This window comes from Accipiter gentilis, chromosome 25 (assembly GCF_929443795.1).
Source record: "Accipiter gentilis chromosome 25, bAccGen1.1, whole genome shotgun sequence".
NCBI lineage: Eukaryota > Metazoa > Chordata > Aves > Accipitriformes > Accipitridae > Astur > Astur gentilis.
The window spans coordinates 13,550,285-13,562,896 of NC_064904.1; the positions used below are offsets into that span (position 1 = coordinate 13,550,285).

Below are 12,612 nucleotides of genomic sequence, written 5' to 3' on the forward strand. Positions count from 1 at the left end.
ACACAGGTCTCTCCTGCTGCTTGTAATTGCTTCAGAGTTCTCAGAGTGAGAAATTGAGATTTCTATTTCCTTTTTTAAATGTCAGTGTACATTCTTCCCTCCCCCTCTTTCCCTGCCTCCAAAAGACTCCTTTTTCCATATGAGTTTATGCCCTAATAAGAAAACCGGATATACTAGGGAAGACAGAGATGACAGAGTATCAAAACGCACAATCCCCCTCTTTGTTAGCCTTGCAGAAAGACTTTAAAAAAAAACAAAAAACACACAGGATGAAGACTGAAGACAATAGAAGGACCTTTATAAACAGGGACCAGAGCAGAAAGATGCAAAAAATCCAATGAGACCTTTAAAATGGATCCGTAAAGTAAATAAAATACACTCAGGCATACCTCTTTTATCCAAAAAGTTACACAATACACAACCAAAATTAAGGGTACTCATGACATACATCCAGAAAACCTGCAATCTCAGAACTCAACAAGCAGCAATTTGGGCAGGTAGTTTTCTCCTTCCCCCCTCATATTCAGCCACAACTATAGCACCTCTGCATCAACCCATTTCCCTCATCCTTTCCCACTGAACAAACCTTCAAAATAACACAACCAGGGACTATATATTCTGGACATACCCGTACAATACACCAATCCCAAATCTGAGTTTCTTCATGTTTTCTACATGTGTGCTGGAACACTTCAGCCACTCAGTCGTGCAAAGAGCGTTTAGTATTTTAACTACTGTTTCCATCTTCACACAAGAGTCTACCACCTCACTGTGATTAGAGTAACAGCACCAAGCACTGCTCAATGGGGAAAAGGGGGGGGGGGGGGGGGGGGGGGAAGTTCATTCATGAATTCTTTTATTTCTGCCTGGTTGAGGTTAGACATGTCATGGAGATGACTCTGGCCCCTGCACAAACATCTGCGCTACTGGAAGTAGAGCTTCCTTTAAGCGACCAACAGAACTGCCAAGAGCTTTCGGCCAGGCAGTGATGTTTAATTTCATTTCTCCATTTGTGTTTTTAATCTTGGAAACAAAAACAGAAATGTAAAGCATGCTGACAGAAGAAAACAACCCCACAATTCTAGAAAGCCCTGCTATTTCCCTGCCAGAACAAAACACCTGCTCCTGCTAATGACAGCTTTATGCTTATATACACCTGCCATCCAGAAGGGCTCCAGAGCACTTTGCAGCCTGATTTATACATACACAAATCATTAAAACCACCAAAATTAAGCCACTGCTGGGGTGAGATGTAGCAACTGTTTAACTACACACAGCCATGCTGTTCAACTGCTCAGGACGTGAACTAAGAGACACCATATCCAACCAAAGCTATGCGGGAACGTTAGGTAGAGAGAACATCATTGCCCAATCTGGATTTCAGCCAGTCACTACTTAAAATATTTGCATGTGGAGGGCCCTAGAATCTTTAAAGAACACATGCAGTGCAACGTTCGGTTTTATAAATTATCCAAAAGACAAACAATATACATTTCCTATATCTAAAATCCTCCTTTAGCAGTCCCTCCCTGCAGTAATTACTGTTTATGCCTTAACTTCAGAAGCTCACAGTATCAGACATCAGTTTTGGAAACATCCTGTGGTTGAAGCACTTGATCTTGCAGAGCCAGCAAACTGATAGGGTCTGCCAATAAATGCAGATGATTTAAAAAAAAAAAATCCTTTAGAAAACACACACACCAGTGGATCAGTTCCCCCTAGAAGCAGCCCCAGCCAAAAGAACTGAATCTGTCAACTGATCCCAAAACAGCTACAAAAACCAAGAGAGTAACAGAGCTGACACACTGGCAAGCCGAGGAGGAGAGATAGCACTGCTTTCTAAAACCCTCCCTCACATGGACAACGCCAAATTAACAGTTGCAAAGTCAACGAAGTAGAATGAAATAGGTGTCACGGCACATACCAAGAAGGCAAAAAGGCACTGGGGAACAGGTTAAAAAGATTAGGAAACCTGGCATCCAACAAACGCCAAGAAATCTTTTAAGAGTTTGGGCGTTCGGGCACAAATTTGCAGCCTCAAATATGCAGAACATGCAGAGTAACATTTTGGAAACGGGAAAGTGTTCAGCAGATAATCTCATCATAATATTATCAGCAAACCATCAGATAGTAATCTGTTCCTCTAAGGTAATTTAAAAAAAAAAACAAAACCAGATCAGAGCATCGTTTACTAAGACCTCCTCCAGAGGTCTCCTTACTTGAAAGCAGCTTTATCATAATTGTAGAAACAATGAAAATTCAATTCTCAAAAGCAAATATGGACAAGCTTGAAGTACAACACAACTGTTTTAAAGTTTCAGACACATCTGTGTCTGAATCATCCGGACGATAGAATTCCATTTTCATACTTTTTAAAATAAATGTTTCTCCCCCCAATTTTTGTACAGTGCTCCTCAAAATAACAAAATAATTTTTTTTAAAGTTACAGGTAAGTACAGAAAGAATTGTAACAATAGACAGTTAAAAAAATCCTCAGCCTAAAAACATAATTTAAAACTAAAAACATATCTCTTTGATTTGAAGAGTTTCTAGATTAATAAATGGGAATAGGAAGCATAATTCTGTGTTTCTTTCTCCTATTTTATCCAAACACAGCATAATTCTCAAATACTTTGTCAGAACAAGGTAGCCTGGGTACACCAGAATTATCAAACGAGTTATTTAAAATACTGAGTGGAAAGGCATTTCTAACTGAAATAAACCAGAACAACAACAACAAAAAAACAGAAAAAACTTTATCAAAACATTTTTACATCAAACATCAGACAGTTTGCTAAACTAAGCTGCATATCCAGCTGTTAGAAATACGTTTCCACCCTTTTAAAACACAGATTATCACACATTTTCTAAATTCTTAGAAATTTCTTACTGTTGCAGAAGTACCATGAGCCTTTATCAGGGTTATGATAACGTATTCCCATTTTCTTCCAGAAATAATTATGCTACACCTTTGCACCTTCAGGCAAGTTGTTGCAAACCCTCTAGAAAAATCCTGAGTCTGCAGAACCACACGAGCTTCCCTACTGCTGGAGTACACAGATTCTGGTTTTGGTCCAAAAAAATGATGATATTATGGAAAGTACCTACACTGTTCTCTCCTTTCCAAGAAAGGATAGTAGAATACAAAGAAACAGGTAAGTCAAGTAACTTATAGGAGCAATGCTGTCGTACTTGAAAACAAACAGCCTCCTACCCCCCCAAAAAAGAATAAACTCACTGTTTTGGGAATAAAACATTCAAGAATGCAGAAAGCGTAATGGTACACATAACTGTTATTTCAGTTTCGCCACCCCGTCAAGAATAAAGACTTTTTATAAAAATCAAGTAGCATTAGTGGTACAACAGAAATGCACAGAGCGCACAAACTCAAGGCTATTCTTCCTGTCTAGGACACTGGTACCAAGTGCGGTTCAACACAAACAAAATAGCACATTCTGTAGCAAGACTCTGCAAGAGCACTGCATTGCTCGCAAAATACAGGCATATTTTCCACCATTCACATGAAGATCCACCTCAAGACAATTTTATCTTCTGACACAGAAAGAAAAACTAGACTTACATATAAACTGAAACAATTTGCTGCAGTTTAACCTTTAACACTCTAAGTAGCATCTCCTCAGTTGCTATTTTTATCATAATTTTCAAAGCAGTTGACACAGTTGTCAGTGCACACACGCACACACACGCACCCAAAGAAGACCCCTTACACGTGCATTTTCTCAAACTTGAGAGAAGATCATGCACGCTCCTTATATGCTGTTTCCCATTAGGGTGAATGGGAAAATAATGGACTATTTGAAGATACACTGCTGCTAAAGGACAGATCACCGCATGAGAGAAAGTCAATCTACTGTCCTGAAGCAAAGAGACACTTACCTCGTTTGTGAAGCCACCCTTCCTTCACTATTGCTACTTCATTCATAATGGCAGGAATGTCTCTTGAAAAACCAGTTTATGCCAAAAGATCACTCTGTTGAAATTCCTGAACTCCCGCAGAAGGCTCCACAAAAGGGATGGGTTTTTTTTTTCCGTTTTTCTCCTTCTCAGCTATTTCTAAAAGGATCAAAAGAAGAGCGCACCATCATTTTGAAGCATGTCACATGTGTACAGTAAGGTACAGAACAGGGACTAGCTTTCATTGCTGGGTTGTTGGTTTGGGGTTTTTTTATTATTATTATTACAAATCCTGAATGACGGCTTAGCTCTTCACAAGGATTTTACATCTTGGCGGGTAGAGGTGCCAAAATATGTACTTGCTAAGTCCTGCTTCTTCACCAAGCAGGCTGATCATGGGCAGATTCACAACATCACCAGACACTGTCTGGATTAGAGGTAGATGCAAGACATTGCCCAGTAGACCTCCATCTCTCCAATACCACCTCACTCTCAACAGCAGTATTTCCTGGTAAGACGACTTCCAAAAGCTCTTTTTGAAGGTTTCTTTACAGCCTGGTATAGCAGTCTATCAACTATCATCCTCAAGATAAACCTCTGACAGTAAAAATTCCCAATGTCTGCTTCACATTTTCCTACCTTCAGCATTATCCCTGCTAATCCCGCTCAGATCTTGACTCCCCAAAAAGTGTCTTCTCTACCTTTGATTTTTAAAACTCCTACTTCTCCTAGAGGTATACAATGAATCTCAGGTAAGCTCACATACCTTTCTGTTATCCTAAATCAGCCCTTATAGCACCCTGATCAATTTTATTGCTCTTCCCTGCAGTTTGCTGCTGTCTTTCTCACAATGAAATACACCCAAGTAAAACTTAGGATTTTTACCCTTCTGCTTTATGAGATGAAGTCCCTATCTAAATAGCTCAAAATTGCCATATCGTATTGAAAATGTGTCTAGCTCATGGCTGACTACCACAGAAATGCTCTTCACATTTCTCTCCCTCATTGAAAGTAATCTCTTCCCAAATGCATTAGCTTTTATTATTTTTCTAAATTGAATCTGATTATTTTTCCACTTATGGTACAAATGTTCTCTGTTTGTTTTTCTTTAATGACTTCTGTGCTCTCCAAAGTGTCCATACTGCCATTCAATTTGGTATTACTTGGGTGATCAAAAAATGTAATTGGTGACAAATTCCCAGCAGTAACCAACAAGTCTAATAAAACAAAACCCAGCAGCATTTGTAACCTGCCACCAAAGACCTGGCTTTTACTGGAGTCTCTCTCCAACCACAAAGATATCACATTCCCACCTAACACATATACACCATCTCTGCATGCATTTGGCACGCGTGCATCAATTATCTCAGAGCATGCAGGTGATAGCCATCCATCAGAAACTAGATTAAAAAGCAACTAATTCCCCATAACTCACTAAGACACAACCCTGGATGGAAGAAACAGGTGGTCAAAATGAATCCAACCTAGAACTGAAACCCCAGCTGAGACAGAGGGCTCTGTACCGTACATCACCAGTGCTCTGAAATGGGCAGCCTTCAAAGCAAGGTCAAACTTGAACAAGTTCCATCACTGCCAGCAGAAACGGCCTGGGAGAAACGAGGTCACTCTCCTGATCCTTTGCCTGTGAACTTTCACTGTTTATCACTATTCCTCAGCTTTTCCAGTAACACTTTATTTTCTAGTTTTTCCCCAGAAACAAGGCAGTGGGGTTTTTTTTTCCTACATTACAAATCTGCCATATCTCACTGGTTAAAATTACCAACTCCAAGAAACAGACATTTGCCTGAGGGAGGGAAAACACAAAAAAATACATTGAACAAGCGACGCGTAAGAATTCCTTGAGTTCACAAATACATATGAGAATAGAGACCAATAACCCAGAGCTGCCAGAGTTACCTTGGAACAAACTCCTTTAGCTCCAGAACAATTAGGACAGAACCTGACAAACACAGCAGGCTTTCATTCCCCTTTCAAAATTGCATGCACAATAGTCATGCGAGCTAGACTTACTTGTTGATGTCAAGAGGAGGCTAGACCTCATTTAGAGGCTTCGTTTAAGAATCGAGCCATTTGCAAAGTGTTGAACAAAACCCCTAAGATTATCACAGCTTATGTCTGGAAATGCAACACCCAGCTGTGAAAGTTAACGCTTCTAATGTTGTGCTGTAACATAACGCAGGAACTGTGCAACCTACCTCTGCATCTTGAATTCAGCGATGTAGCTGCAATGATCAATCAATATCCTTTTCAATAACCATACATAAAGAAGGAAGCTACGAACCAAATTAGTCTGTAGAAAGGACAATCCTATTATTAAAAGCAGAAAAAAGCACGAAGGCCCAAAATTGTGCAATCTGCAGCTAACTTACTGCAGGTTTTTCTGGGTTAATGCTTGCCAAGATTACCACTTTGCAGCCTCCTGCTCATCGGCTAAACTAAACTGTCATCTCATAATCTGAATTTGAATGACAATACGGCCCAAAAAAGCAGATCAACAAAGAAACTCAAAGTTCAGAGGAACTACTTTTCTACTCTCTGTGGTGTCCAGAAAGTTTGGACTCCCTCTTCCCTACAATTTCTACCCACGAAACACTGCCCACTTGCTACTGCAGCCCTGCTATCAGGGATACGTCTTTATCTGCCCATCCGCTTCAAAGGGAGAGGGGTGGTGAAGGGAGTAGAAGAGGGTATTATAAAGGATCCATGCACAGAAGATTGGGTAGCACACTGCAACGACGTGGGAAAACACTAAACATTCCCTGACACCAACCTGCAGCATGGGCTCTGCCTTGGTCCTTCAGTCAGCTATGCCAGAGTGCTTATTTTATAAGGAGGAACTTAAGCTATTTTTTCTTCACACTGCAAAGAGCTGTAGATCCCTTCTCGCTGTCCAACAAGATGTCCATAGACACAGCTCCAACAGCAGCAAACCCGCTCTATCTGGTATATTTTAAAACACACTTTCAAGCTGTGCCTAATATATCTATTTTAGTAAAAGAAGCTATTGAAGACAGTGGCAGCAAGTAAGGGTAATTTCTCAGAATAGAAGAGCAAGTTAACTACAGGTCAACGTACTACTGAAGATGCATAAACCAGAGAAAGTTCCTTTTCCATAAAATCCTTAGAGGGGAAAAGAAAAAAAGAAAAAAAAAAAAAAAAGGAATGATTACAGTCCTCATTTATGGCCATCTAGGAATGGTTCCCAGTGAACTGAGGGCATCTGAGGTAAGTATGACCTGGCTGCTCCAGCCCGTATCTGCACATGACTGAATGCTGTCAAAAGCTAAACAACTCCGTCTTTCTCTTAGCCTTCTGTTTGCTTGTTTTTCAATACGCATTTCTGTAATACCTTTTTCAATACCAAAGTATTCCTCTCGCAGCTGAAGTGCAGTAAATCATGAATGGGATGACATCAGCATCGTATCATGGTGACGCTGATTTTATGCCTATGTTCCTTAAAGGTTATTAACTTCTTCATAAACAATGAGATAACTCACTTCCCTAGGCACTACAGCAGCGAAACCTGCTTTAAGGAGTCAGTCAAACCAACCAACCAAGAGAAGGTGGAGCAGAACAGTCTTTTCCGTATTTGGGCGAGTCACGTTAAAGCTCCTTCTCTCGTTCTCTTCCATTTATTATGCTCACCTTCTTTTGCCTCTACAAAATCAAGAGATATCTGCCCTCCTCGTCCTCCTTCCAAGATGAAATTTTTTATTAGTTTCTACTCACAACCTAAAGCAGAGCAGGAAGAAAAGGAATTCTTCTGTAACGCTGAAGGCTGAAATGTAAGCTTACAGGCTGCAGGAGCATCTATGGTAATCACCTCATCTTAGAATCATAGAATCATTTAGGTTGGAAAAGACCTTCAAGTCCAACCATCATCCATGCCCACTAAACCATGTTCTGGAGTACCCCGTCTACTCGCTTTTTGAATACCTCCAAGGATGGCAACTCAACCACTTCCCTGAGCCGCCTACTCCGATGTCTGACAACCCTCTCAGTAAAGAAATTTTTCCTAATATCTAACCTAAATCTCCCTGGCCGCAACTTGAGGCCATTTCCTCTCGTCCTAAATGAGTGAGAGTAAGCAAGAGACTGAAGGAGGATCAGACCCACCAACCTCAGTCCTGCTGCTGCCTCACCCGGCACGTTAGACTGCGTCCAGGCTGTAACAGTTAGCCCAGATCAGAAAGCAGGTTACAGTGAAGCGTGCTCCTGGACTATCACTTTGCCTATCACGCCACCAGCTACCAATGCCCACTGCCCTGGTGTGGCACAGTCCTGATGCCCCCAGGACACCCTGAGCCCTAACGTTCTTATAATGTACAGCAGCAGGACCAGGCAAGAGGATCCAGCTGCCCGCGTTTGCCTCCCTTGGCCACATGACGTTGTCATGAGAGCAGATAAAACACACAGGAACTGGAGCAGGGCAAAGGGGTGTGTGTTTGGGCCCATTACATGGGATATCATGAGCAACCTAAGCTCTTCCCACAGTCGATCCCAGATCCCCATGTGAGTTCACAGCTGACAGCCAATTGCACCTGAACAGCACAGACACAACAAAGTTGGGCACCAGCCAACATTTCAAGTGGAGCATACAGATAGGTGTTCCCACCAGGCTTTGACCAGTGAAGTACATCTCCTGCATTATGCAAATCCTGCCTTGGGTGTTTCACAGGAGCAGCAGCAGTTCCAAGGCAGTCAAGGCCCACTAAGCCTGCAGTAGCTTCGCACCGTGACCCAGTTACCAAATCTGGGCAGACAGCTTTCAAGAAAGCTTAGAAGGACCAGGTTGTTCCAGCATCTTAGCTTACTTTACAAAAATGCACTGTGGGCCACGAGTTAGGTGTGGTCACTAGTACTTGCTATTAATGTTCTGTGTTGAATGACACCACCACTAAACTGGTATTTCATGGCAGCAAGTGCAGCTTATCACAAGGTTCTGAAAGGGTTCTCTGATACCAAGCTATAGGGAAAATGGTAAGCAGAGAAAAAGAAAATCTCTAAAGTCGCATCCTCTTTTCTTTCAATCTGTTAGCCTAATCTAGGTTTAGGAAACTGTAATTTGCAATACTTGTGCTCTCATGCCTTTGCTGATCAATAGACAGGAGGTTAATATTGTTCAGGTGAGGGGCCAGAGTTACGACATCCAGCTGTCCAAGCTGCAACCACAACTACACTTTGATAGGACAAACTAAGCTGCCTATTTCAAAACTGAGTGATGGCAGAAAAGAGACTTCTTCATACCCTCTCTGTCAAAGACACAGCCCAGACAAAATCCTCTTTATGTTCCCAAACAAGAACAAGTCCTTTTACAGTTTATGCTCGTATAATTTAAGAACTGTGCTGCTCAGAACTTCTGTACCAACTTGAGATGCATTTAATCAAATTCCATTTTAAAGTATTTATAACAGAAGTTTTGTTCTGTCCCCAAACAGATCAACTCAGTCATGAACCTATTTAATTCTTAATGTCATCACTTACAGGACGTTTTTATAAGCCAGCAAGTGAATGCTGGAGCTACAAGTTAACTTGTAGACATTGGATCAATTCTTAAATTTGATTTAGCACTGCTGCACACCAAAAACAGTTCTACAAACACTGCACACAACAAAAACTCTCCTATTTAAAAAAATCAAAGGCAGTTCCACAGTGTCTTTAAATCTGTTAACTCAGACAAATGTTGTGGCTGTCATCAGGAAATTAACTACTACATAAAAGTAATTACTAGTCATGCAGTATGTCAAATTTATTTACCTGTAAACAAATATTCTTCCGAATTAAGTGTTAGTAACTCCCCTTTATAACTGTATTTTGAAATGTACATCCCTCCTGTGGTATAAATAAAACAAACAAGAGCAAATCAGGGATTTGCTTCTTATATGTTAGTGGTGGTAGGAAAACAAAAGCAGAAAGAAAAACAGTTAAATACTTTCCCTAGGGGGGGCGGGAGGAGGGGGAGATACCGATAAGGTGCAAGCTGCATTAGCATCAGTAGCGTACTGTCAGTAAAATATATAAAAAGTCCCAGCACGTTCATAAACTTGATTATAATTATGTGTTTTATAAAGAAACAGGAGCAAAAGTCCTAGAAGTCTCCAAGATCATTTCGGCAACTGCAGAATTTCACCTGGGGGAGGGGGGCAGGGGGGCATCTGCAGACAGCTCCCTACAGCTCTGCAAAACACGACTGCAAAAAAAAAAAAAAAAAAAAAAAAAAATCAAGTCCACAAACGCTGCACAGCCACCTACACACGCCAAATGCCCACGGAGATAATCTCACCCCCGTCGGCAAACACTCAGTGGTCCGCAAAGCGGAGCTGGGCTGAACAACGCGGCTACAGAAGACAAGGGGAGAAAATGGGGGCGGGTGAGGTGGGAGAAGGCGGGGGGGTGGGTGGGGGGGCGACACTTGGCGACTTTATTTGCCACAGTTTTACAAATACGCACACCCCCTTCCCCGCCACCCCCGTTTCCCCGGGGGATGCTCGGGCAGGTCCCGAGCGGCCCCAGCCCCCCCCCCCCTCCCCCCCCCGCCGGCGCTGGAAGGGCCGTGGGAGCCGGGGCCGGGCCGAGGGCCGCCGGGGGGAGCCCCCCCGCCCCGCCGCCCCTCTCACCCACCGCATCCCGGGGCAGCCAACGGCTTCCTGTCCGCCCCGGGCCCGCCGGCAGGACGCTGGCCGGGAGCCGCCCGCAGCCCGGCCCCCTCGGCTCCGCTCCCCCACCTCGCCCGGCCGCCCCGGGGCGCCGCAGCCCGGCCGTGCCCCGGGAGGGCGGTGGGGCAGCCCCCCACCCGCCGCCGCGGCCTAGGTGGGTCAGCGGCCGCCGCCCGGGGAAGGCGGAGGGCGGCCGCCCCCCGCTCCCTTCCCTTCCCCTCCCCTCCCGGGCCGGCACAATGCGGCGGGCACGGCCCGGCACGGCGCGGCCGAGCGGAGCAGGCCCCGTCCCCGTCCCCGTCGCTTCCTTCCCCCAGCCCTTCCCAGCCGGGGGAGCGGGTCACTTACATGGCTGGAGCCCCGGGGAGGAGGTGATGGGAGGGTGGCGGCGGCAGGGAAAGGGAGCCGGGGAGGGAGGCAGGGGAAGGGGAGGGAAGGGGGGAGCGAGCCAGCGAGCGAGCGGGGGGAAGGGGGAGGCTGGCGAGGCGGGCTCTCCGGCGGGTGCCGAGCGAAGGCCTCACTGGGCTCCCGGCAGCCGCCGCCTCCTCACCATCCCCGGGCGGCGGGCGGCGGGGCGGCTCCTCCTCCCCCTCTCGCAGGCGCTCGGCCCATGGGGCTCACACGCCCGCTCCGGCTGCCGGCTTGCCTTCCCCGCCGCTCCGCCTCGTCCCCACCGCCGCCCAGCCTCCGGCCGGGAGGGGAGGGGAGGGGGGGGGGGGAGGCCGCCCCTCGCCTCGCTCCAGCAGCTCCCCCCGCAACCGCCGCCGCCCCCCCACGCCACCGGGCCGAGCTCCCGCAGCCGGGGCCGGGCTCGTCCCACACGCGTCTCCGCGGCGCTCGCTCACATCCTCCGGGGAGCGGCCGCCGGGTCCTACCGCCGCCGCGCCGCTTCCCGCCCGCCGCGCTGAGGGGCCGCCCCGCTCCGCGACGCTCCGCTCCCCGGTGAGGGGGGAGGGGGGGGCAGGCAGGACGGAGGGGGTCTGGGGGGGGGGGGGTTCGCCGCCGAGGGCCTCGCCGCCCGGCCCCGCCTCGCCGCCCTCCGAGCTCCCCTCAGCGCTGCGGGGCAGCGCCCGCCGGCCCGGCCCCCCCCCCCCCCCGCTGCCGCCGCCGCCGCCCCCCTCCGCCCACCCGCCAGGCCGGCCCCAGGCCCCGAGGGCGGCGTTTCCGGGCCCCCGGCGCGGCCTGGCCCCGGGCGGCCCGGCGGCGGGGTCCCGCACCGGCCCCTTGACCCGGGCGTTTGGTACGCCGTGCCCCGTGAGGTGATGTGGCCTCTCCTAACCGGGCCCTGCGGGAAGCCGCCCAGCCTTAGGAGCCTGGTGCCCGGAGCGTGGACGATTTACCCCCACAAACCAGGGGCCCGACCCCGCCGCCCGGCATTTCGACCTCTGGGGAAGGGCCGGGCCCTCGTAAACCTCTTGGGGTGCCACCAGCAAGCTTCCCCGGCAAAAGCAGGGGGTGCCAGTCCGCTCACCCGCCGCTCGGAGCTTCCCCTCGTGCCCGCGGAATACCAACTGATTAAATAATACGGTATCGCGGTACCTCGGGGGGGGTTATTGCGATATCCCTTTGCTCAGCAGGCAGGCTGCGAGGCGTGGAGAGGTTAGGCCCCGGCCCCGGGGACTCTGGGCAGCGGAGAGGCCGGGGCGGTGGGGCTGGACGCTGCTCTCCTCGCCGCCTCGCTGCGCTCGAGGCCGTCCTGCTCTCGCAGCAGGAATGGCTCAAAACATCACAAATGACTTGAACTATGGCTTTGCAGCGTGGCAGTGCGTTGTAAGATTTTTAAGAGCCGTTCTGCTCTGAAAAACGACGTTGTGGAAATGCCTTTGACAGATTTATTAGTGCTCCGCGCTTCCAGTATCAAAATTTGCCCTCTTTGGTCATTAAGGGATTTTGTTTATTTTCTAATTGACAGTGCCATAAACGCTAACTGGGCTGTAAGAACTGATTGCGTTTCTTCAGAAACGTACGATCGCTGATGAGCGCGTTTCTGCAGTCGGAAGCTAGCTGGAATTTAGAAAAC

At 47.1% G+C, this 12,612-nt stretch overlaps 1 protein-coding gene across 8 annotated transcripts in view; it reads right to left on the reverse strand.

The window, feature by feature from the left end:
- The window catches only part of AKT1 (AKT serine/threonine kinase 1), a 76,822-nt gene extending 65,230 nt beyond the window's left edge, over positions 1 to 11,592 (reverse strand). Inside the window, exons 1-3 of one of the 8 annotated variants that reach the window (XM_049828470.1) lie at positions 11,438 to 11,592; positions 10,067 to 10,126; positions 9,694 to 9,768 (exon numbers count right to left, since the gene is read on the reverse strand). In XM_049828470.1, the coding sequence (XP_049684427.1) occupies positions 9,694 to 9,768; positions 10,067 to 10,091 (100 nt within the window). In that variant the 5' untranslated portion in view covers positions 10,092 to 10,126; positions 11,438 to 11,592. Of the gene's footprint in view, positions 1 to 3,897; positions 4,075 to 6,131; positions 6,237 to 9,693; positions 9,775 to 10,066; positions 10,127 to 10,940; positions 11,367 to 11,437 lie in introns of those variants that run through there. The other 7 variants (XM_049828469.1, XM_049828473.1, XM_049828471.1 and 4 more) reach the window with 7 other exon arrangements.
- Positions 11,593 to 12,612: the final 1,020 nt, after the last annotated feature.